Consider the following 21,238-nt stretch of genomic DNA (forward strand, 5'->3'; position numbering starts at 1 on the left):
GTTCCAAACCAGCTGGTTCAAAAGCCGTTATCCTGTTATGAATGCTCTGTCTCTAGCCTGCCACCCTCTTACTCTTTTACACCATCTTTTCCCTGTGCTAGCAGAAGCATTCATGTAACTATGCAATAAGTTAGATTAAGAAACTTGTCACAGGTAAATTTTGATTGACAAACAAAAATTCTATACTTCTGTGTCTTTAGTTAAATTTGCTCACTGATCCTTGTGGCTACATAAATACTGCTAGTACTAATAGCACAGTACTATTTGCAGGGTAGGTGGGAACATATAACTAATGATGGAAGGAGAAGTAGACACTTTTTGTAGTGGCTGGCATTTCTGTTGTACCGGAATGGCTCTGAGTTGATGCGGGCAAAAAGAAGGATAACTAGTATTTGACCATAATCTAGAAGTGCCTTCACAGGAAATGGAAGTCTAAGAAAGAGTATGTCTGGTTTTTGAGTAGTGAGCATTGAAGCTAGCAACTCTGTTAGATAAAACCCTTTTCTTGTTTAAAAAAGAAAACAAAACCAAAACAACCAAACACATATTTGCCTTTGCTTTTTCTTGGCGCAGACTGGAGAGCTGGTACGGATCTATAAAGGCCATAACCATGCAGTAACAGTTGTGAACATTCTTGGGAAGGTGATGGTGACAGCATGTCTGGATAAATTTGTTCGTGTTTATGAGCTACAGGTAAGAAAATTGATAGTTACTGATGACATTTACCTAAGGTGTTAATTATTTTGAAGTCAAAAAGAAGTCATCTTTGTGCTTACTGGTCTCTGGCCCATCCCTCTCTTTCCTGTCACTCAGAATATCTGCTTGTCTCACCAGCCAAAATACATGGGTTTTAAAGAATAAAACCTAAACACCTAAGCCCCTTTTTTTTTTTTTTTGAACCTGGGCTATCCTAAGATAATGACAGCTCAGAAAAGTGGGGAAATTTTAGTTTTGTCTGCTTGAAAGACCAAGTGCTTAGCTGGACAAAAAGGCTCACAGAAGTAATGTAAGCAGAAGTGAGCTTTCATGGTGGCTAAGAAGTTTGGTATCCACCAGGGGAGTTTAGTTTCTACCCAGGGAACTGCTCTTGGAAGCATTGTCATTTCCATGTCTGTTAAAATGGCTGTTAACTGTCACACTATTAAATGTCTATTTCTGTTTCTTTCAAGTCGCATGACCGATTGCAAGTCTATGGAGGCCACACAGATATGATCATGTGTATGACCATCCATAAGAGCATGGTAACTTCCTTCTTTTCACTGGTCCTAGAGAAAGCTGTGATTTCCATAAGCATATACAAGACAGTTTACGTTTTTCAGCTAATGAAATCAACCTGCTGTCTAAGGCAGAAGAACTTAGAAATGTTAGCCAAAAAATCAACGTGCTACAACAGTTTTGTATTTATGTGATATTATTGTTTGGGGAAAAATTACCTGCTAGCTTACTGTAGTCTTAAAACAATAGTTCTGTTTACAGTGATGATTGCAATAAAGAAATAGTAATTATTTAAATAGAAAGTAAATAAGTGAATAGAAATAGTAAAATATTCCCTCTTTTCAAGCATCAATCCTGTTTGACTTTTACTCAAGAGTCACACAGATGATAGAAAAGCTTCAGCCACAGTCAGACCTCTAGTAACCTTTGACAGAATCTAAACAAGCGTATGCCGTTGATTTAGGTGCACAGGTTTCTTCATGCATCTGCACTGCAAGATAGGTTTCAGAAGCACTTCTGGATGAATAACTTGCTTAAAATAGTCATTAAAAGCCCTTATTTGCCTGCATGTGTAGGAATTTGTTTACAAACTTTCTTTCAGATTGTAAAATAAGAGGTATAGTAATGATCTGTAATAATAGAAGAATGAAGTCTAACAGAACTGATCTGCTACTAATTGGAACACATACTGCCCAAGCTTCACTTCTCACGTGAGTGAGATGGAGAGCTAAGTGCACTCGGGCTTTGCGCTTACAATCCGGGGCTCGAACTGTCCCCCAGCATTAGGCTGGTTTGGGCATTCTCAATCAAAGAAGTGTTCAGCTGAGAAGCTTAGTGGTGTGTGAAAGATTGTAATTTTCTGTAGTAGTCTTAGTAGTAAAGTATAGTCCGTTACACACAGCAGATTGGCTGTTATAGCCCAGTGATGAATTTCTGAGAGACAAAAAGACTCAAACAAAAATAACAAATGAACACTGCAGCTTGCCGAGTTTTCTGTATTATGTGAGGATTTTATAAAATGACGAATGCTGTTTATGGGATTATGAATGTCTGACATCCTTTCCTTTCCAAAGGACAATTTTGTGTATAGTATTTGCCTAACAAAAGTGGTTTTTAACGTGTCATTTTGCCTCCCTTTTAAGGATCTGCATCAGTCTTCTTTTTCTGAAAGTCTGATGTTCTTCCTCACCCTTCCTCTTCATCCTGTTCTGATATACATGTAACTGGTTAAGTCCTGGAAATAGGTTCAACTTGATATTTACACCTAAAGTTTTTTTCACTTCAGTGGATAGTAGCATTATATTTTAAAGTTTTCTGAACTTTTACAGACACGACGTTATCAACGATAGAAGTTATGGAAACATTTCTTATTCATTAGTAGTTTTTTGTAAACTATGAATGCAAATCTTAAAAGGATTAGGTTAGACCCACTTTTTTAAATTTAGAAGCCTTGCATGTTGATATTTTATTGTTGTTCACCTAATATACTCTACACTGAAGCTGCCTTCAAAATTTGACCTCATTTTTTTTCTGTTATTCCCAGCTTGCTTATCCATAAATGTTTCTTTTACAGATCTACACTGGATGCTATGATGGCACTGTCAGAGCTGTGAGGCTTAATCTGATGCAGAATTATCGTTGCTGGGTAATGAGCAAAACGTTTTCAGCCTTTCTTTGTTATAGTTTTTAGACTAGTTTTCTGGGGGTGGTCACTATTCAGTCGTGGATAGCTTGATCTTTAATGTATTCAATAATATTTTTAAATGTGTATGTACATTTTAAATGTAAGTATGTATCACTGGTTCCATTCTACATGGTCTTTAGTACACGTGTATGCTTTGGGGAAAGTTGGTAGTAGCATCTCAAATTATTTTTTTTTCTGGCAGTTTTTAAGATAGTGACGTATAACTGCTTAAAACCAAACATTTCATCTGAGTGACAGAGAAAAGCTGATTCTCTGCTAAATAAGTTTAGTTAGATTTCCCATGACTCTGTCTCAGGTTAGCTTAAATCTTGTAAAGACTTAGTTCCTCTCTTCCTCCTGCCATTCTTGCTGATGGTCTAGGCTTGGCTAGACGCACGAAGAATCTCTGTAAAGCTGTAATTAAAGGTATAGAGACCACTGAGAATGGAAACGGAATAAGAAGGTTAAAAGTTACAGGAGGTGGCACGTGTGTGAACAGTCTTGGTAGAATATTTTGAAGTTGCAAGAAGAAAGGCATTAGCTAAAATTCTTTTTCCCTGGCTTGTTCTGACATGTTTTTCCTACCAGTGGCACGGATGTTCACTGATCTTTGGAGTTGTGGACCATCTGAAACAACACTTGCTAACTGACCACACCAACCCAAACTTTCAGACCCTAAAATGTCGTTGGAAGAACTGTGATGCTTTCTTTACTTCCAGGAAAGGTTCCAAGCAGGTATGTGGTTGAACTAATGTGGCTGTATTTGGTATAAAGCACTTTATATCACCACAGTTGTGGGACTTGGTGCTATTTCTCTTTAAAAGGGTTAAAATCCTCTAGTCTTGACAGGTTTAACAGTTACAGTCATACAAGGTTCATAGGGTTCAGTTCAACTTGTGACAGATGAGGAGTGCAACTAAGCATGATAACTTGAGTTATGGTCCATTTTAAAACAGTTTGGTCCTAAAACATTACATGGAAATGATAAAATTCTTGAAATATTAGAAGAAAATTTGGTAACTCTACTCAAGATATTGTTAAGTTTTGGTAGGAAAAATTTATTTTTAGGATGAACAACCATGGGTCTTGAAACAGATTTTTATCCTCTTAATCTTTATCTATCGCTACCCTCCTTCATTGTGGTGGATGCTGATGCTATTTAGTTTTCACACAGGGTTGGTTTTGCTAAAAATCTTTAAGTATAATGCATAAATGTTTGAGTAACTATTAGCACAGATGTGAAAAAAATGAAGGTGTCAGAGTTGGACGCCAGATAAATTAAATGATATGGGAAGGATTGGGGGGTGGTGGGAAGGAGGCTTGTTACCTGTAGACTGATTGGTAAAATCCCCATTTTACTCCTTGCCAACATAAATTACCTTCATGTTGAATGCTTTTCAAAATACAAAATGTAAGGAGGTTTCTTCGAGCACTAAGAAACAGAAGTAGAATCCTTAATTTCTCTTTAAGCACTGGCTTTGGAGATGATGTGTTTATTTGATACACCCTTCTAGTCAGAAAGGAAGCTGGTTTTCATTTGCCTTGAATCCTTTAGTATGTGAGATACTTTATATATGTGATTTAATAGCTTGGCGTTGATTTTTTTTTAAGCTTTTTTAAAAATAATTTTTTAGAACATTTAAGCCAAAAAATGCGTTATCTAGAATGTCACTTTCACTGAGGCTTCAAGAATCTTCTGCAAAGTTTTTTGTGGTTTATAATTATTATTATTTTTATTTTTAACTGACTTCTCTGATTCTGTTCTAGGATGCTGTAGGACACATTGAAAGACATGCTGAGGATGACAGCAGGATTGACTCATGAAGCTTTTCACCTCCCACATTGGGAAGTAATTTTATATGTCAGAATTATTCCAAATAACATCAGTTTCTTACTCCAGTCTTTCCTCTTTCTTTTCCCACTTAAATGCAAAAATGGAATGGGGCTGAAACGCCTTGCCACAGAGACTGCAGGTTGTGTTGCACTCTGTAGAAATAAGGCTGGTTGATTAACACTTGGCCCAAATGGAAGGTTCTTGCAAGTTTTTAATTCGTTGTCAGATAAGAATATTCCTTACTCTTGTCTGCTTTGTTTTATTGTTGTTTGTTTTTTCTGTTGTGTTGTTTTTGTTTTGTTTTCTTTTAAGAAGTATAGTCTGAGAGTCTTTGGGAAGTCCAAAGGGGTGTTGAGAATTTAGATTATAATAGGTGCTGGTGTTTGCAAACTCAGCTTGAAGCCTGTTAAGTGTCCAAGACATGACTGGTTTTATGTCGTATCCGATTTTTTTTAGCTGATTTTAATATGATTCTGCAAACCAGAATATCACAAATTCTAACTATGTAACCTGAATAGCCAGTGTACATTTTTACTTTCTTCATAAAAAGAAAAGGTATTTTATGGAGAACTGGAATAAATTAATTTTTTTAATGTTAACTGTAACTTATTTTTTATTCCTTGCGAAAAATTGCTATAACTGGCGTAATATATACAGTGACAGGCTGCCCTAGAAACTGCACCTCCCGAGGTATTTTGTTTATTTGGACGAAAGCAGTTATTTCTTGAGAGGTATGCCAGTAGCAGCAGAACAGCCAGAACGGTGGCTCCACTCATGTGCTTTGTAATCTTAGTCTTTTTAAATATAGGCCCTTATGTACAGGAAAGGATTGAGTGGTGCCAGCTTTTTAGTTAAATACCAGCATAACCACTGCTGTCTTGATACAACACCATAGTCGGATTCCTGATTTTTATTTGGAATCTTAGTGACTGAGCTCTGCAGCCGTATGTTCATGGCATAGCAAAGTAAGGAAAATGCAAAGGCACTGCCTGAGTGCATCCACTTAGGTAATATTTCGTTTCTGTTGTGAACTGGCTTAATTGGCTTGAGCTATATCAAATTCACAAAAACTCAACTGGAAAGAACAGAGCAGGATTTTGAAGGATTTTAAAATCTAAAGCTCTCAAGCAGAAGCTGAGGATACAAAATGCATATCACGTGTAGAAGTCTTTTTTCTACTAATGCAGAGAATGTCCCACAGAGAAGCCGGTGCAGAGGGGAAGACTGTTTCTACTTGTCAGGGTTCCTCTGCAGGTGTTCCTTGGGGTGGAAAACTTTACCTATTAAGTTCAGTGAAATGTACTTCTTGCATGTGTGGTCCTCTCTCCCATAACGACACTAATTTAGCAAAGAGCTCTCTTAAACAGTGAGACTAATCTGGCGAAGAGCTTCGTGTTCACCTTTGCCTAACTTGCTGCTCGGGATAAAAAAAGCAGAGGTTTCCTTAAACTGTAACAGAAGGTAAAGACAGCCCAGTGTCAAAACTGAGCTACTTATAAACGAATCCAGCGCTGTTCAAACAAATTGAATGTACTGTTTTTACTGGGCATCTCTTTCTCCACTATTTTGAGGCTTGGTGTTTCATAGCCTCATTCTTTGACTATAAGGAAGCATTTTTAGGCCAAGAAAGTGATGGAGGGAAGCCCGTGGATGTTTCACTCTGCCGTCAAATCAAGGAACTCCGGGGCCTTCTCTGAAGCACGCTGTTTTGGTATTGTCTTAGCAGACAAGCATAATTTCTCCGTAATTGCTTGACATTGATGATTTTTTGTGAGATAGGAACGCGATGCATTAGCATTGTGTTTCAAAGACATAGGAATCTCTGAGGTTCCAATGCTTTTGTGGTGATTTATTTGGGGTCTTTTTATTAAGCTGTGTGTGGACAGGAAAAAGAAAAACCGGTATTTGGCTCAGACCCCAGGCTGTTTTAAGGGTGGTTTTATTTTGATTTTTGGGGTGTGTGTTTTTGGGGTGGGTTTTTTTTTTTTTATTTCTCTTTCTTTCTGTGGTCTGTGAATGAAGCAATTCAAGAGAGAATCAAGTTCAGGGAAATCTCTGAGCACTGTAAATGTCTTCTGATGCAGGCTGTATTGCTCTAGAGTCTCCGAGAGTATTTAGTTTTTTCATTACCTAAAATCAGAAGACTGTGTAATACTTAAACCATTTCCGAAATTATCGATGTTTGAGAGTTTTTTTCTGGGGTGTTTTTTTTCTTTTTTTTGAACCACAGTGAGAGAGCATGTAAAAGCGTGGCATGAACAATGTGAACGTCTCAAGCTGTCCTTCATGGACTAGGCTTGAAGTGAAGCTGTAGAAGTGTGTGTCCTGAGGACAAGCATGTGGAGTGATTGTAGCATTCTGAAAAATGGTGTGTGAGAGTAGGTTTTGTTACTTCTTCCTTGTGATTCTTCATGTTCTTTCAGCTGTTTTCAGGAACGTGTAAAGATCTTTCTCACTAGGTGTTGCAACAAACACAGCTATTACACTTTATTTGCATTCCTGATTGTTGGCTTTATCTTTTCTAGTTGGTGGAAGCACACTTCCTCTCGTTGTAGTCCATGACATTTCCTTATTTGTCCTTGGAAACAGTGCTCTGGAACAATCTGGACTTCTGAACCCCAGCTTTAGCTTTAGCAGTGATGTCTCTTGCTACTTTATAGGTAATTTCAGATGTTAAGAATTTTAAAATGGATAAGAGGCAGGAAAATAGCAGAGCTGCATGAATGTTTATAAAATTTTGCTTCATAAATTAAAACCAGTTTTTAAAATTCCTCAGGGTTTCAGAGGAAAATGCTGTGCTGCTTTGTCCTGAGAATATCTTAAAAGGACTTACTATGAAGTTGTTGTGCAGCTGTGGAAATCTCCAGTTCTGTGGGCAGGTTTCCCGTTTGTTCGGCTGGAATTTTCACTAATGGCCGTTCACTTCTTCCAGAGGCAATTGCCAAAGAAAGGTGGTAAATTAATGTATTGGCTAGGGAGCCATTAAGGAGATCCTCTCCGGTCCTGCAGCTTAGGGTTTTGACTCCTGGTATACCTCTGGTCGAAGAGTGTAATAACTTTGGGAAGGCAGACTCTCTGTGAAATTTAATGGAGTAAGATTGCATGAAAAGCAGCACTCCACATCTGAAGCCTGGTTCAGGAGTACTTTTGTTTTCAGTTTGTATTTTATGCAAGTAAAAACTTGTGGGTGGAAGAGTGAGTAGAGTGAGGGTTTATTTTCTGGTTAGCTGTGCTTATTTTATTAGTCAAATGTTAAATAATGAGCTCTGCACTTGCTGAATGGCTGACTAAATATGACAGGTCCTTTGGGGGAGCAAGCCACCATTTTCCTCTTAGCACGACTGCCATGAGGCTTATTAAGCTATGAGACTCCTCAATGTACGGAAAGTGCTCAGAGGTATTATGGTCTTTTATGCTATAAAGAATGGGCCAGGAGCCACTGAAACCGCTTACGTCATTGTTTTGAAAAGCATGAGAACTTGTTGCGCCATAGGCATACCAAGCCTGCCCAAGCTCCAAAAGGAGGGCATGAGTAGCATAAAATGATCACTTAAAATTCACGTGTGCTGCAAAGCTTAACCTTCCCCCGACCCCGTTAGCCTCACACATATTGAATGATAAGACAATGCTAGGATTGGTCTATATTCGTTGCTCCTTTTTCCTTCAAATCACAGCGAAAAATAAGTTAACTGACAGTGCAAAATACTTCATGGCCTAACGCTGCTGCTTCTGTATGTGGAAGAGGCCAGAGGGAAAACTGCTGCATCCGTTGATACCAAGATGCATTAAATATCCCAGCTTCTGCTTGCCTGGTGTCACTTAGGTGTGGACTGCAGACTTTAAATATATTATCAGTGCCTGAGCTGACTTCTGCAAAATAGCAGGAGTTTGGCTCTGCAGCATGTTTGAAGTAGTCCAGTTCTTAATGCACACTTTCAAACTGTACGATAATGCCTGATCATGGTAAATGATAACTGAAAACACGATAGCTTGTGGGTTCCCAGAAACAAAAATGTGGTGTTGAGAAAATAGTTTTTCCTTCTTTTGAATTAAAACACAGGTACAGATGAATCTTGGTTTTCAGGCTTGTATGGTACTATTTTTCAAACAGTCTAAGCTGTCCGGAGTTGCAGAATGTATGAGGAAGGATAAGGAAACGGTTTTGGCCACTGTTTGTAAAATATTTAATAGTAAAGAGCAAACTGGTAGGTATATATTCTGTTACATGTGCCTGCCAACTTCTCAAACTTCATTTTGCTGTAAGTGTTAAATAGTCTTTTTGAAGAATGGAAGTAGAATAAAACAACACGATTGAATATTTAATAATTGAAGCTGTGTAGAACGTGCACAGATTGACCTTGGTTTTCTTCTTTCACTTTGGTACAAAGCTGTGAGTGTAATAACTAAACTTTACACAGCAAAAGAAGAAAAAAAGAAGAAAAAAGAAAAATAAAAGTTCTTTATATTGTTATGGTTTGTCAGTCTGATTCTTCTTAGTTTTGAATAGAATGATTCTTCCACAGGATTCGGTAGAACTTGACTTTGTTCTGGTCTTTTGTCCTGAATGAAATCAGACAGGTCCCTTTGAAGCTCTAGCGCTGGCAGGAATGTTGCAAGTTTTTGCTTCTGATGCGCAAGAATCTCAGACCTAGTAGTTTGGCAGGGCAAATGGGAACTGCCCACCCAGCTGGTGCCACCGAGGCGGCTTACTGACTCCCTTGCAAAGGGAAGTTGTCTAGAGCTGTTGGTAGTTTGCTCAGCAGGACTTCAAGGACCACTTTTGAGTTGCCAATCAAAAAAATCCTGATTTTGATCTTTTGACTGATAGATTTTGGTTTTCGCTGAACACCCAAACCAAGAGCATCTCTACCATATTTTTGTATGGAAAATAATAGCTTAGTGGAGAGAACATTCCCTGGCTGGAACCCAGGGCTCCTGCTGTTTCAGCCATCTTAAAAACTTGATTTGGGTTAATGCAGGAGTTAAATTTAAAGGAGAATAACTCTTCTTTAGATAAACTGTAGGATTTTCTTACTCTGTCAGAGTAAGGGACAGTGCATGACAACATTAAGAACTTTATAGTCAAAATGTGCTACTTACCAGAATAACTTTGAGTGGATGCTACGATTTGATTTTACAGGTTTGCTTTACAATAGTGGATTGCTTTGTTACTCTTCACCAGCAGAGGGTAGGTAAAAGGTTCTCCTGATGAAGTCTGGTCTCTTCACACCTCTTGCACATTTTGTTTTTTCTTTCCATTTTTGTATTGATCAACAATGCACCAGTTCTGAAAGCCTGTCATCCTTAAAGCTGGTGCCAGTGGTGATGATGGAGCTCTCAAGCTCAAGTGCTTTTTTAGTGTTAATGCATTCGGGGAGCAAACAGGCAAGGGTTTGAGATATTAAGCTCATTTCACACTTGCCATAAAACTCTAAAAGCTGCTGTATATTTAGGAGAATGATGGAAGAGTGCTCAATGTTTCATCCTCCTCTGTTCTTTCGAAACAAAACAAAAAATAACCCTAAATATTAGGCCAAAATCCAGTTGATTTTATTTTTGGTTCAATTAAACTAATCATACTTCCACATTTTAATAATTTCCCTAAGTGGTCATGCTAACGTAGTGTCTGATTCTGCTACAAGTCACCTCTTACAATAGAGAAATAAACAATTCTGTCAGGAATTAGGACCCGGTGAGGGGGGATGGGGGTGTGTGTATATATATATATTTTTTAATGTATAAGAGGTTTTCTGTCTCAAACAACTTTCTCAACGTTACAGAGAGTGCAGCTACAATTAACAAAACAACAACAACAACAACAAACCACATTTAAAATGCCCTATGTGCAATTAAGATACTATGGGGTACTAAAAATAAGAGCAAATTGCTCAGTTCTGATACCTTTGCTGAGGCATCAGACCAAGATGTACCTAGGTGGTGTGGTCTGCTGTGCCTTACTTCTGCGTTTGTAGCGTAGCAGAGCCAACCCGCGCAGCCACATCTGTAACAACGTAAGGGATTGGGATGCATAATATTAATGTAATCTAGCACAGTCTCATGAAATACTCAGTTCACATTAGGGAGAGGCTGAAATGCTAGTATCAAAAGCAGGACAAAGAGTTAATGACTAATTGTAAGGTGGTAGTAAACACCTCTGACTTTCACAGTTCAAATACAGTCCCAGTTGTGCCTGACTTAAGACTGTTCCAGCTGTCAGCATAAGCACAATAACAATGTGTGTTCCGTGTCTTTACCATGCAGAAAAAGCTTAATTCAGTCATCAGTAAAGCAATCCTTACTGCCTGTAGGAAGATGTCAGGTAGTTATAGGAGTAGTTACAGTATACGTGCCCTGGTCTGCCTACTGGCGTAGGGTTGTCTCTTTTTCCAAGGGATTCTTCCCATGCGCTGTTTGTCTCGGCGAGTAAAGCAGGTAATGAGGAAGTGCTCTTGTTTGCACCTGGGGCTGAATGGAGCTAGTTACTCAAAACAGAAGTCTTGAGGTTTCTTGATGAAGGTGGGCACTGGCTCCGGTGTTACGCATACATCGTGAGCTGCAGCCACTGAAAGAAGAATTAAAGGGTGAATTAAAGGCATCCTCCAACAAATTGTATTGAGATGCCCCCATCTCTAGCTGGAAGGCAGCTGCTTGCTGATATTTGGTATGAAGCACACTGGCAGTGGGGAACTTTGTCGTAGGCTTCTTGCTCCTATTCCTCTTCCCCTCGCAAAAACTGAAGGGGTCTTTTGTGGTCTCCCTAGCAGAAAACATGCTTTAAGTTGAAACTTAGAAGTGTTCTTAATAAGATTTTTAAAAAGATAAAGAACTGTGTGTTGAATCCTATTATCAGTTAATGCCTTGAAACTAAAGTGTTTGATTTAAACTGCCTCACAAAAAAAAACCTCTGCAGTGCCTGTTGCTGAAGCTGGAGTAGCTGCAGTGCCTGTCGCGGGGGTCAGAGTAACTGCAGTGCCTGTAGCTACGGTATTCTTAAACAGTTGTTTAACCCTAAACAAGACCTGAACCACATTCAGGAGACACAGCACCAGGAACATGCTGGTTTAGCATCCCAAGGATGTTCAGAATTCTCAAGAGCTGTTGTAACTAGCCTGAAAGAGGAAAATAGGCAGCACTTTATACTGACTCCTGGATGGTGGCGAATGCCCTGCGGGGGTGGCTGCAGCAGTGGAAGCAGAGCCACTGGCCGCGCAGAGGGAAACCCATCTGGGCTGCCGCACTGTGGCAACATACTGCTGCCCATGTAGGGAACCTGGTTGTGAAATTACATCACACGGATGCTCACGTCCCCAAGAGTCGGGCCACTGAAGAACACTGAAACAACCAGCAGGTGAATCAGGCTGCCAAGATTGAAGTGGCTCAAGTGGGTCTGGACTGGCAACATAAGGGTGAATTATTTATAGCTTGGTGGGCCCATGACACCTCAGGCCATCAAGGGAAGAGATGCTACGTACAGATGTGCTCATGTGCTTGTGATCGAGGGGTAGACTTGACCATGAACAGGTTATCCATGAGTGTGAAACATGTGCTTCAAGCCAAGTGGGTAAAGCCTTTGTGTTACGGAAGGCGATGGCTGAAATATAAATACGGGGAGGCCTGGCAGATCGGTTATACCACACTCTCACAGACCCGCCAAGGCAAGCGCCATGTGCTCACCGAGGTGGAAGCAGCCACTGGGTGACCAGAAACATATCCCGTGCCCCTGACGCTGCCCGGAACACTATCCTGGGCCTTGAGAAACAAGTCTTATGGCAACATGGCACCCCAGAGAGAACTGGGTCAGACAACGGGACTCGTTTCCAAAACAGCCTCATAGACAGCTGGGCCAGAGAGCGCGGCATTGAGTGGGTGTCTCATGTCCCTTGTCACGCACCAGCCTTCGGGAAAACTGAACGGTACAATGGGCTGTTACAGACTACACTGAGAGCAAGGGGGGGTGGGACGTTCAAACACTGGGATGCACATTTAGCGAAGGCCACGTGGTTAGTCAGCACGAGGGGATCGGCTGATCAAGCCAACCTTGCCCAGTCAAAACTTTTATGTACTGTAGGAGGGGATAAAGTCCCTGCAGCACATGTGAAAAATTGCAGGGGAAGAGGGTCTGGGTTATTCCTGCCTTGAGCAAAGGCAAACCCATTTGTGGGACTGCTTTTGCTCAAGGACCTGGGTGCATTTGGTGGGTGATGCGGGAGGATGGGGAAGTCCAATGTGCACCTCAAGGGGATCTGATTTTGGGTGAAAATAGCCAATGAACTGAATTGTATGATGTTAATTGCTATATAATACTGTATATCATAACTTCTACGGTTGCTATATGGTATATCAATGGTATTACAGTAAGAATCACACATATTAATGAAGAATGAATTTTGATTAAACCAAGAAAAGTGCAGCAATAATGGAATCAGGACTAACTTCAGCGTGCAAAAATCCAACACCCCACACCATCCTTCCTGCCCTGAAGGACTGTTATGACAGATGGAGCCCAAAGTCATGGACTAAATGAACTGAACAGACATTTTATAGGGATGGCCCATAGATGAAGGGAATATCTGTGTGTATATATCAAAAGACAGGAAAACTGGTGGTGATTAATTGGAATGTATTGGAAAGTGTGGGACCTGGGCATGATGTAGGTGGTATAGAATAAGGGGTGGATGCTGTTCTGGCTTCAGCTGGGGTAGAGCTAATTTTCTTCCTCGTAGCTGGTACAGTGCTGTGCTTTGGATTTTAGGATGGGAATGATGTTGATAACACAGTGATGTTTTAGTTGCTGCTAAGTAGTGCTTATACTAGTCAAGGACTTCTCAGCTTCTCATGCCCTGCCAGCAAGAAGCTGGGAGGGGGCACAGCCGGGACAGCTGACCCCAACTGGCCAAAGGGGTACTCCATACCATATGCCATCGTGCTCAGTATGTAAGCTGGGGGAGTTGGCTGGGGAGTGGGGACTGCTGCTTTGGAATTGGCTGGGCGCTGCTTGGCAGGTGGTGAGCAATTGCATTGTGCGTCACTTATTTTGTGTATTCTCATTATTATTTTCCTTTGCTTTCCTGTCCTACTAAACTGTCTTTATCTCAACCCATGAATTCCACATTTTTTTTCCTGATTCTCTCCTCCATCCCACTGGGGTAGGGGTGAGCGAGCAGACGGCTGTGTGGCGTTCGCTCCCTGCTGGGTTAAACCACAACAACCTCAAAGGCTTTCTGAAGCACTTTAAAGATGATATGAAGGGTCTGCAGCTGTGCCCTTCACCACCAACTGGAGCCTTACAGAGCAGCTGTTGCTGGCAGATCACGGACACAGGTGTTCTCTGTGTGAAATGGGTAGCAAAATTTTTAGGAGGTTTTGTGGACTCTTACCACTTGGGTGACAGTTTCAGACCAACTCTTATAGGCTACCTTGACACAGCGTGCAATGAATAATACAAATAAAATTTAGTCTTTTGACTTTGTGTAAGAGATACTGGCATAAACCTGTTTACCTCCAGGACATTGAGCTTGATGATGCCGTCTCCATCTTTATCAAAGGCGTGGAATGCCCCTAAAGGAAGGAAACAAAAGTAGCATAGATGAATTACTGCGTGCGTAAAGATGATCCCAGATAACAACCCGAATCGTGCTCTTCTGTGCTGTGCAAACTTGTACGGATACTTTCTTGCATGGTCAGCAAGTATTTCGGCTGTTTTTCCTTAGCTAATACGAAGAGAAACGCAATAGCTTATTTTCTTTTGTGTTTGTATGGGTTGGCCGTCATATTTTAGATGCCCTAAGCACATAAATTATTAAAACTTTATGTAGGCAGAGGTGATTTGAGTACAGCAGTGCATTTTGGGGGGGAGGAGGGGAGGCAACACAGCAAAACTGGGGCAGCCACTCACTGAACATGGCGTCCAGGCGCACAAAGCAGCAGATGAAGCTGTCAAAGTCAATATTCATGTTCTTGTCGGCATAGCGCATAGTGATGATGTCGTAGAGCTGGTTGTTCAGCCGAAACCCTGCAAAGGACCAGAAAGAGGGCTCAGCCGGGCTGTGGCCGGGGGGAAGCGCTGCGTCAGTTTGGCCGTAGGCACTCCCCAGGCCCAGGCGAGGCTCGGGCTGGAGGGTACTGTGGCGGACGCAGAAGAAAATTAAGCTATAAGGAGCTTCCCTGTGTCCGGCTGCTTTCTTAAAACAGAAGTAACATTTTGAAATCACCATTTGGGACAGCCAATAGCACGTGAGTTACCCTATGCTGTAAATATGAAGAGGGGTCTCCACCAAAGAGTTTGAGCCTTAGCTGAGCCTGGTAAGGGCAAAGCGACAAAAACTTGGCTGACAGAAACATAGGAGGAAGTTGCTATGAAAACATAATTACGCACCGGTCAAAGACTAGAGAAGGAGGTAACTCCTTGGCACGATGTTACCAAACTGCGGCACTGACGGCTGCAGTGTGTGGCTGCGCGCAGTAAATAGTCTGTCGTGATTTGGGTCCTGCTGGTTGTTGGCGAAATGCAAGGTCATGGACAGCCTACGTGCTGTAAAACTGAGGAATGTTTAATGCAAAATGTGTTCTTAGTTCTAAAGTCAGGGCAGGAGATATTTAAATGTTGTGGGTTTTTACATTAACAAATTTTCAGGTGAGAATGGAAACATGGAAAATAAAGATGACCTGTATTTCTGCATACAGACTGATACGGACTGCAGCAGAAGTCCATATCCAGGTGTAATTTTGTCCTTAGCAAAGGATCGAATCACTGATGTTTTCTAAAGTATGAGATAGCCATCTGTCTCTGCTCCTTGATGAACTGGTAACCGATGTGCCAAAATACTACTGAAGATAAACTGTCACTGAAAACATCACATTTAGGTTGTGGTGATGCTACACATGTTCTAATTTAAAAAGCCATCTTGCTCCCTTTACCAGAAGTTGGTAAAGACATTTTCCGAGGGGGGCCTACTGTCCAGGCCACCAACATGCTTGAGTCGAGAAGCAAGAAAAGGCAAAAGTCTCTCTTTGCAGGACAAATTTCATTAACTGCAACTTCTGGAAAATACTTTTTTCTTACTGCACAGGTAGAAGAGGAGACTGAGCTTGCAGTGGTTTAGTGCCACTAAGAAGCATGAGCAGTACTCGAGAAGCGTCCATCCAATTGCCTCTGATGCAAACTTGGACATTGACCTGCTCTGCCTCAGTCCCAGTGCCTGTACACTTGGGTTGAAGGTTTTCTGCTGTTCTTTGATTGTTAAGCTGTGGATTCTTCATATTTGTGTAAATGAAATCATAGGTCTTCAGGGCTTGCTGGTCCCCCTGAACAGCAGGACCTTGAGTGGGAGATCCTTAAGACAGCAGAGCATCATTTATTGGGAAGTTTAAAGAGCTAAAGAGACCTGTTTGGTTGGCAAGACATACAAAACTTGCAGTTTGGATATTTGAGAAGCTCTGTTGGGGGGAAAAAAGGATTTCTGAATTTCTGTCGGGTCTCTTTTTAAAAGGCTGCATTGTGTTCCTGATTTCACCCTGTGATAGATCAACCAAAATAAGGTTTCTTTGGCTCTTGGGCGCTGAACCCTAGAAGTACCTGCATCGTTGACTGCGTTGCGCATCTCATAGCTGTTAATGGTTCCCGAATGATCCGTGTCGTAACGCTTGAAAATTTTCTGGAAAGAGGGAAAAAAAAACCAAACCCACCTCAGAAATAAAAGCTTGTACTTCTGTTGAATGTACCCACAGTCTGGGAACAGTATGTGCACCTCAGGCACTTGGAGGCTTTGCTATTTGCTTTATATTGCTGCTTCTGGGCAGCCTGTGTTGTTAGCACAGAGGTCCTCTCAGTCACAAATTAAAATAATTTAGATCCATGCTGAGAGAAGCAAAAGCTCTCTGCTAGAGACTCTCCTTGTTTGACTTCAGTTTATGCTGTTAATCCTCTCTCGATTGTCCTAATTAAGCTACTTATGAGGCCTGATTACAGCTCCCATCACCATCCTCCCCCAATTTGTGTGTCTCCATGCTATCCTCCTGGAGGAAGTTCTTACATGAATGCTGGAGGTTCAGAGGTTCAGGCTATTTGTTTAGGCTATGGGTACAATGAGGAGAGACATTACTTTTCAGAAGCTGATCTGCAATTTTTTTAGCTTTTCTTTTTGTTGTAGCGTATGTAGAGAGGTCTTGTTTTCCTGCACAAGCTTTTGTGCTGCAGAAGCTGTGAAGAACAGCACTGTGGATACCAGCAATACCTGCCAGCTTTTAATCTTGTTCCAGAGATGTCGAAACTCATCAAAGTTTATCTTCCCTGAGCCGTCTGTCTGTGATGCAAGAGTTCAGGTAAAAAAATATGATATTTTAAAGAGAAAATTAATTAAGTCTGCAGCTACTGGTGAAAGGATGATTGTGAAACTGAGTTCAGGATCTCCTCGGTATTGAAGCTGTGCAGTAAAACGTGTGAACATTTTGGTTATTATCCATAGTATTTTGTTTCAGGATTGTGAAGTACTAGTTGCACTTTGTGTAGAAGGAAGCATCTGGTACAGGAGAGAGGCTTGCTTCTGGAGCTATTATAAAGCACGTGAGCAGGATGTTTTAGAGGGCTCTTTCCAAATACATCCAAATGCAAAGCTTACCCAATGTTTTTAAGACAACTGAGCTTTATCCTAGAGTGAAGGTCTTTCTGCCTTGCTTAAAATTAATGGAGAACTAAGCAAAATGTTGGCTAAACGTTACAAAAATGTGCTTACGCTCCAATCATTATGGCTCTGGGCTGTAGCTACAAGTTTGTTCTAGTTATGTTTGAATGAGCTTATGTTATTTGAAAATCATGTGTTTTGTCAAATAGGAAAACTGAGTGATGTTGTATCAGAGGTAACCCCATATGGTATCCTGTAGAGTGTTTTACTGTACTTGCTTTGAGATGATGTCTGTATGCATTGCATGCTAAGGACGCAGCGGAATGTATAATACATTATAGACTTAAAGATAAGAGAGAAATATAGTAAGTTTGGCAAGAACTGTAGTTATGTTGAGTTGGTTTGAAAATGGTTTTTTTTTAAATCATCCCCTAGTACATGAGCTGGCCAGTTGCTGATACCTAAGGAAAGGTACTGACTGACCAATTCTGTAGTTGTCTATTTTGGGATATTTTCATCTGCCAGCTACGCTAACGTTGAGATGACTGGAGTTAAGGTGTGCCAGACCAGGAACGCTGTGTCATCTGACGACAGACTATAATGTACTGTTCTGCATCCCTGGCTCACTAAGTTGTGTGTGTGTAGTGGCGGGAGACAACCCAAGCAGACTAGCGTGGTATCAAGCACTCCTCTTTCACCAGAGAAGGATACATCCATTAAAGCAATCATGCTGCGGCAGGATTCCAGTTCAAACCCTTCGGTCTTTAGGTCCTTATCTGAAATAAATGATCCCAGGTGAAAACAGGCCATGCAAGTCAGCAAGCACTTCTTCCTCTTAGGTGTGACTCTACTGAAAGTAGAAACCGAATCTACTTCTTTCATCCATTAAGAAATGAGTGGTAGAGAGACCTGAAAAGACTTTAAGTAATGTTATTGCTTGTGGATTAGAGATTACTCTTCCTGACTTGTTGTATACAAGAAAAGCTTTTGGAAAACTCTAAACTACCTTCCAGGTAACTAAGCAAGCCCAGGATCTGTAGGCTAAAGTTTGCTCAGCAGGGAGAAAGCTCTGCCTCTCGATTAGATTTTTTTTTTTTAAAGGGCATTTGCAGACTGCTAGAAATGCTGTGTTATCCTGTGCGATGCTTCCAATGAATGCTCATTTCTGCATTATAAGTACTTGATCACTTGTAGAGATGCTCTCTATGAAAGGTTCAGCTCACTAAAGTCTCGATGCAAAGTCCGTGGAAGCATATCTAGGAAATTTGTGAGTCTGAAACCACGAATAATTTTTAGAGTGCAACTCAGGGGTGGAGGATTATGTTATACCGCAGATCTCTTTGTCCAGGGTTACTGAAAAACATGCTCAAACTCACGTTTTTTTACAACGTTATTGAGAACGTTCCTGAGTTCTTCAGCATTGATCTCCATGTCCTGGTGGGAGGAAAATGTGGTGAGACTTAATAAGGAATGTTGTAACTAAGATAAAGCAGATCACTTTATGGATGGATATGCTAAAAGTATGAAGTCTTTGGTCACTTTTCAGTATGGCATGAACATGCTTTAAAATAGAGAGCGTTCCAGTTTATACAGACATTAGTCCAAATCTTTCTTGAGGCTGCAGTACACGGTAGGTCTAAATTTACCATATAATGCTTATTAAACTACAACTAGAAGAATGACCAGTAATTTCAAGCCACTGTATAAGCCAAAAATCCCTGTAACCCATTTGCAGCCTCTTCGTTTTTGCAGTTCTTTGATCTGTTTTTGCTTTTAACTTCCCCTGTTAAGCATATACTGGAGGGCATTGTATTTTTAACTTGTTTATATGTGCTATGCAAACTAGCATCTTGTCGTAGTGATAGAAGTAAAAGCCTGAATTTAAATAAGGCTCCCTGGAACAGAATGGGAATACCTTATATGTACATATGAGGACAGCTGTATACTTAATTGGATTTTAATTTGATTTTGCTTAGCTTCAGATCTCAAAGGAAATTTGATGGAAAGAAATTCAAAGGAAATGTTAAAATTCATTTTCTGTCTGTGACGCAGTTGATTTAGGTGCTGTTGTGGCTAGGCTGCTCTGATGGCAGAGGCAGGGGCCGGTTGCATACTCACATCTCCTGCGATCTGTTGGAAAATATTCCTGAACTGGTTTTCCTCTTCACTCCTTTCATGAGCTTTGGCTGAAGGACGCTGAACAGAGACAAGCAAAGAAGAGATACAACCTTAACCCAGCAGGGAAGGGAAGAGGCCCAGGGGAGCTCACTCGCCCTTGCACAATAAGCCTCTCGGTGAATCTGGAGCTCTTCAGAGAAATGCATCATCCTCCGGTTCCTTTCCTCTTTTTTTTTTTTTGTTAAATATGTTCCTTGGCAAAACTGCTGAGTATTTAACCTCACCCCATTGCTCTCCTTTCTCTTGGAAGGAGCCTAAATGATTTCACTGACAAGTGTTTATCTTCTAATTTTTTGTTTCAAAGCATTGCAAAGGAGAGGTTTGGAGCAGAAGAGGCATATCTGCTCCATAGCTGCCCTGTAGGCCGTGGATTGACCAGAGGGACTTGGGCTTGAGAGCTCTTTGTAGTGTGGGGGGCCCCTTGCTGGAGACAAGTAGCACATGAGACAGAGCGGAACAACGAAGGTAAAGCTTTTTCAGACACATGCAAAGAGCACGCCTTAACTCTGAGGCTGATACTGAAAAAGGAAACTATATTTTATCCCTCCCCCCTCCGCCAATATCAAATTACAGGAATTACGTGTAACAAAGTTAATTTCTTGGCTTAGTTCTTATTTTTGTTCGTCTGAGCGCAGAGGAAAGGTAAGGTTGGTTCCCACTTTGCCACCTGCATGCCCGGGCAGTTATACGGCAGAACAGCACGCTCCCTGCAAGCAGACATTCAAGCCGTTTCCCAGTCGCCATGAGTCTGGGCGCAGGATATAGCTGTGGCATCTTGTGTCCCTCACCCACCTGCAGGCAGAAACTCCGATTCATTACCCTATTTTCCTCCTCTCCAGTAGTGAGATAAAAGAGGAGGAGTGCTGGACCTCCTGGGGTTACTCAGGTGTTTTTTATACCAGTGAGGACTGGTATAGGGTCCTGTAATTTGTACTAGGACAGGCTGTGATCATTGCCAGGTTCAGGTGCGACTGGCCCGTGTGCCCTGGGCAAAGCGGGTACCGCTTCAGGGGGCCGAGCAAGAGTGGGTTGAACTGTGCTGCTTGTGGGGAAGGGATCTCTCGCAGCCAGGGTCCCTGTATGAGAGAGCAACCAGATGTTTTCAAGCAACTACATCCTCCAGCACAGGTGTTAAATAACTGAAGGGATAGCCTCTGTTTGCTCATGCTCATTAGATACACAGAAACCAGACGCAAGTTATGCTAAGATTTGATTAAAAGCTGCTAAATGTCTAAGGGTGTTGCCCCATTCATGTGCTCTCCCCAGCCACTCTTCCATGCTCGCCAGACCAAGCCCTGTTTTCCCCCTTTCCACATGCTGCACAAACCTTCTTCTCATCTACGTGGGTTTTTTCACCATCTGTGCCAGCATCTTCATCTGCTGTCAGCTCCTTATTACTGTTGGCTCTGTCAGAAACAAAGATGATAGGCTAGAAGAAGAAGGAAGAGAGCAAGAGAGAAGTGGAATTACACAAAAAATAGTGGAAAGGAAAGTTTGGGGACACCCATTCTGTGGTAAAGCACATGCAGCAGCAGCCCCTGCCCTGAGAGGCTGCCTGAAGAAGCCAGAGCTGGGAAGGAAAGGAAAGAAATAAAAGGTAGAGGCATCTCTGAAGTTACTGCTCTCCTCACGCTAGAAAAGCCACAACAGTATTTTTGCAAAATTATGCAATCTCTGGCTTCTAGCCTTCCTTTTCAGAAAGCCAGT

General features: G+C 41.4%; 2 protein-coding genes across 12 annotated transcripts in view; one reads left to right on the forward strand and one right to left on the reverse strand.

The window, feature by feature from the left end:
- ZNF106 (zinc finger protein 106) overlaps positions 1 to 9,204 on the forward strand; it is a 47,481-nt gene extending 38,277 nt beyond the window's left edge. For all 6 annotated transcript variants that reach the window (XM_064462441.1, XM_064462442.1, XM_064462440.1 and 3 more), the window contains 5 exons: positions 574 to 693; positions 1,170 to 1,241; positions 2,789 to 2,860; positions 3,488 to 3,634; positions 4,667 to 9,204. In XM_064462441.1, coding sequence (XP_064318511.1) covers positions 574 to 693; positions 1,170 to 1,241; positions 2,789 to 2,860; positions 3,488 to 3,634; positions 4,667 to 4,723 — 468 coding nt within the window. In that variant the 3' untranslated portion in view covers positions 4,724 to 9,204. The remainder of the gene's footprint in view (positions 1 to 573; positions 694 to 1,169; positions 1,242 to 2,788; positions 2,861 to 3,487; positions 3,635 to 4,666) is intronic.
- A 1,055-nt stretch (positions 9,205 to 10,259) lies between these two features.
- Positions 10,260 to 21,238, reverse strand: part of CAPN3 (calpain 3) — a 37,821-nt gene continuing 26,842 nt past the window's right edge. For 3 of the 6 annotated variants that reach the window (XM_064462448.1, XM_009503483.2, XM_064462451.1), the window contains 9 exons: positions 20,859 to 20,960; positions 19,472 to 19,549; positions 18,730 to 18,787; positions 18,065 to 18,129; positions 16,967 to 17,035; positions 16,309 to 16,387; positions 14,629 to 14,745; positions 14,233 to 14,291; positions 10,260 to 11,295 (listed from right to left, as the gene is read on the reverse strand). In XM_064462448.1, coding sequence (XP_064318518.1) covers positions 11,269 to 11,295; positions 14,233 to 14,291; positions 14,629 to 14,745; positions 16,309 to 16,387; positions 16,967 to 17,035; positions 18,065 to 18,129; positions 18,730 to 18,787; positions 19,472 to 19,549; positions 20,859 to 20,960 — 654 coding nt within the window. In that variant the 3' untranslated portion in view covers positions 10,260 to 11,268. The remainder of the gene's footprint in view (positions 11,296 to 14,232; positions 14,292 to 14,628; positions 14,746 to 16,308; positions 16,388 to 16,966; positions 17,036 to 18,064; positions 18,130 to 18,729; positions 18,788 to 19,471; positions 19,550 to 20,858; positions 20,961 to 21,238) is intronic. The other 3 variants (XM_064462450.1, XM_064462449.1, XM_064462452.1) reach the window with 2 other exon arrangements.

Source organism: Phalacrocorax carbo, chromosome 10 (genome assembly GCF_963921805.1).
Source record: "Phalacrocorax carbo chromosome 10, bPhaCar2.1, whole genome shotgun sequence".
NCBI lineage: Eukaryota > Metazoa > Chordata > Aves > Suliformes > Phalacrocoracidae > Phalacrocorax > Phalacrocorax carbo.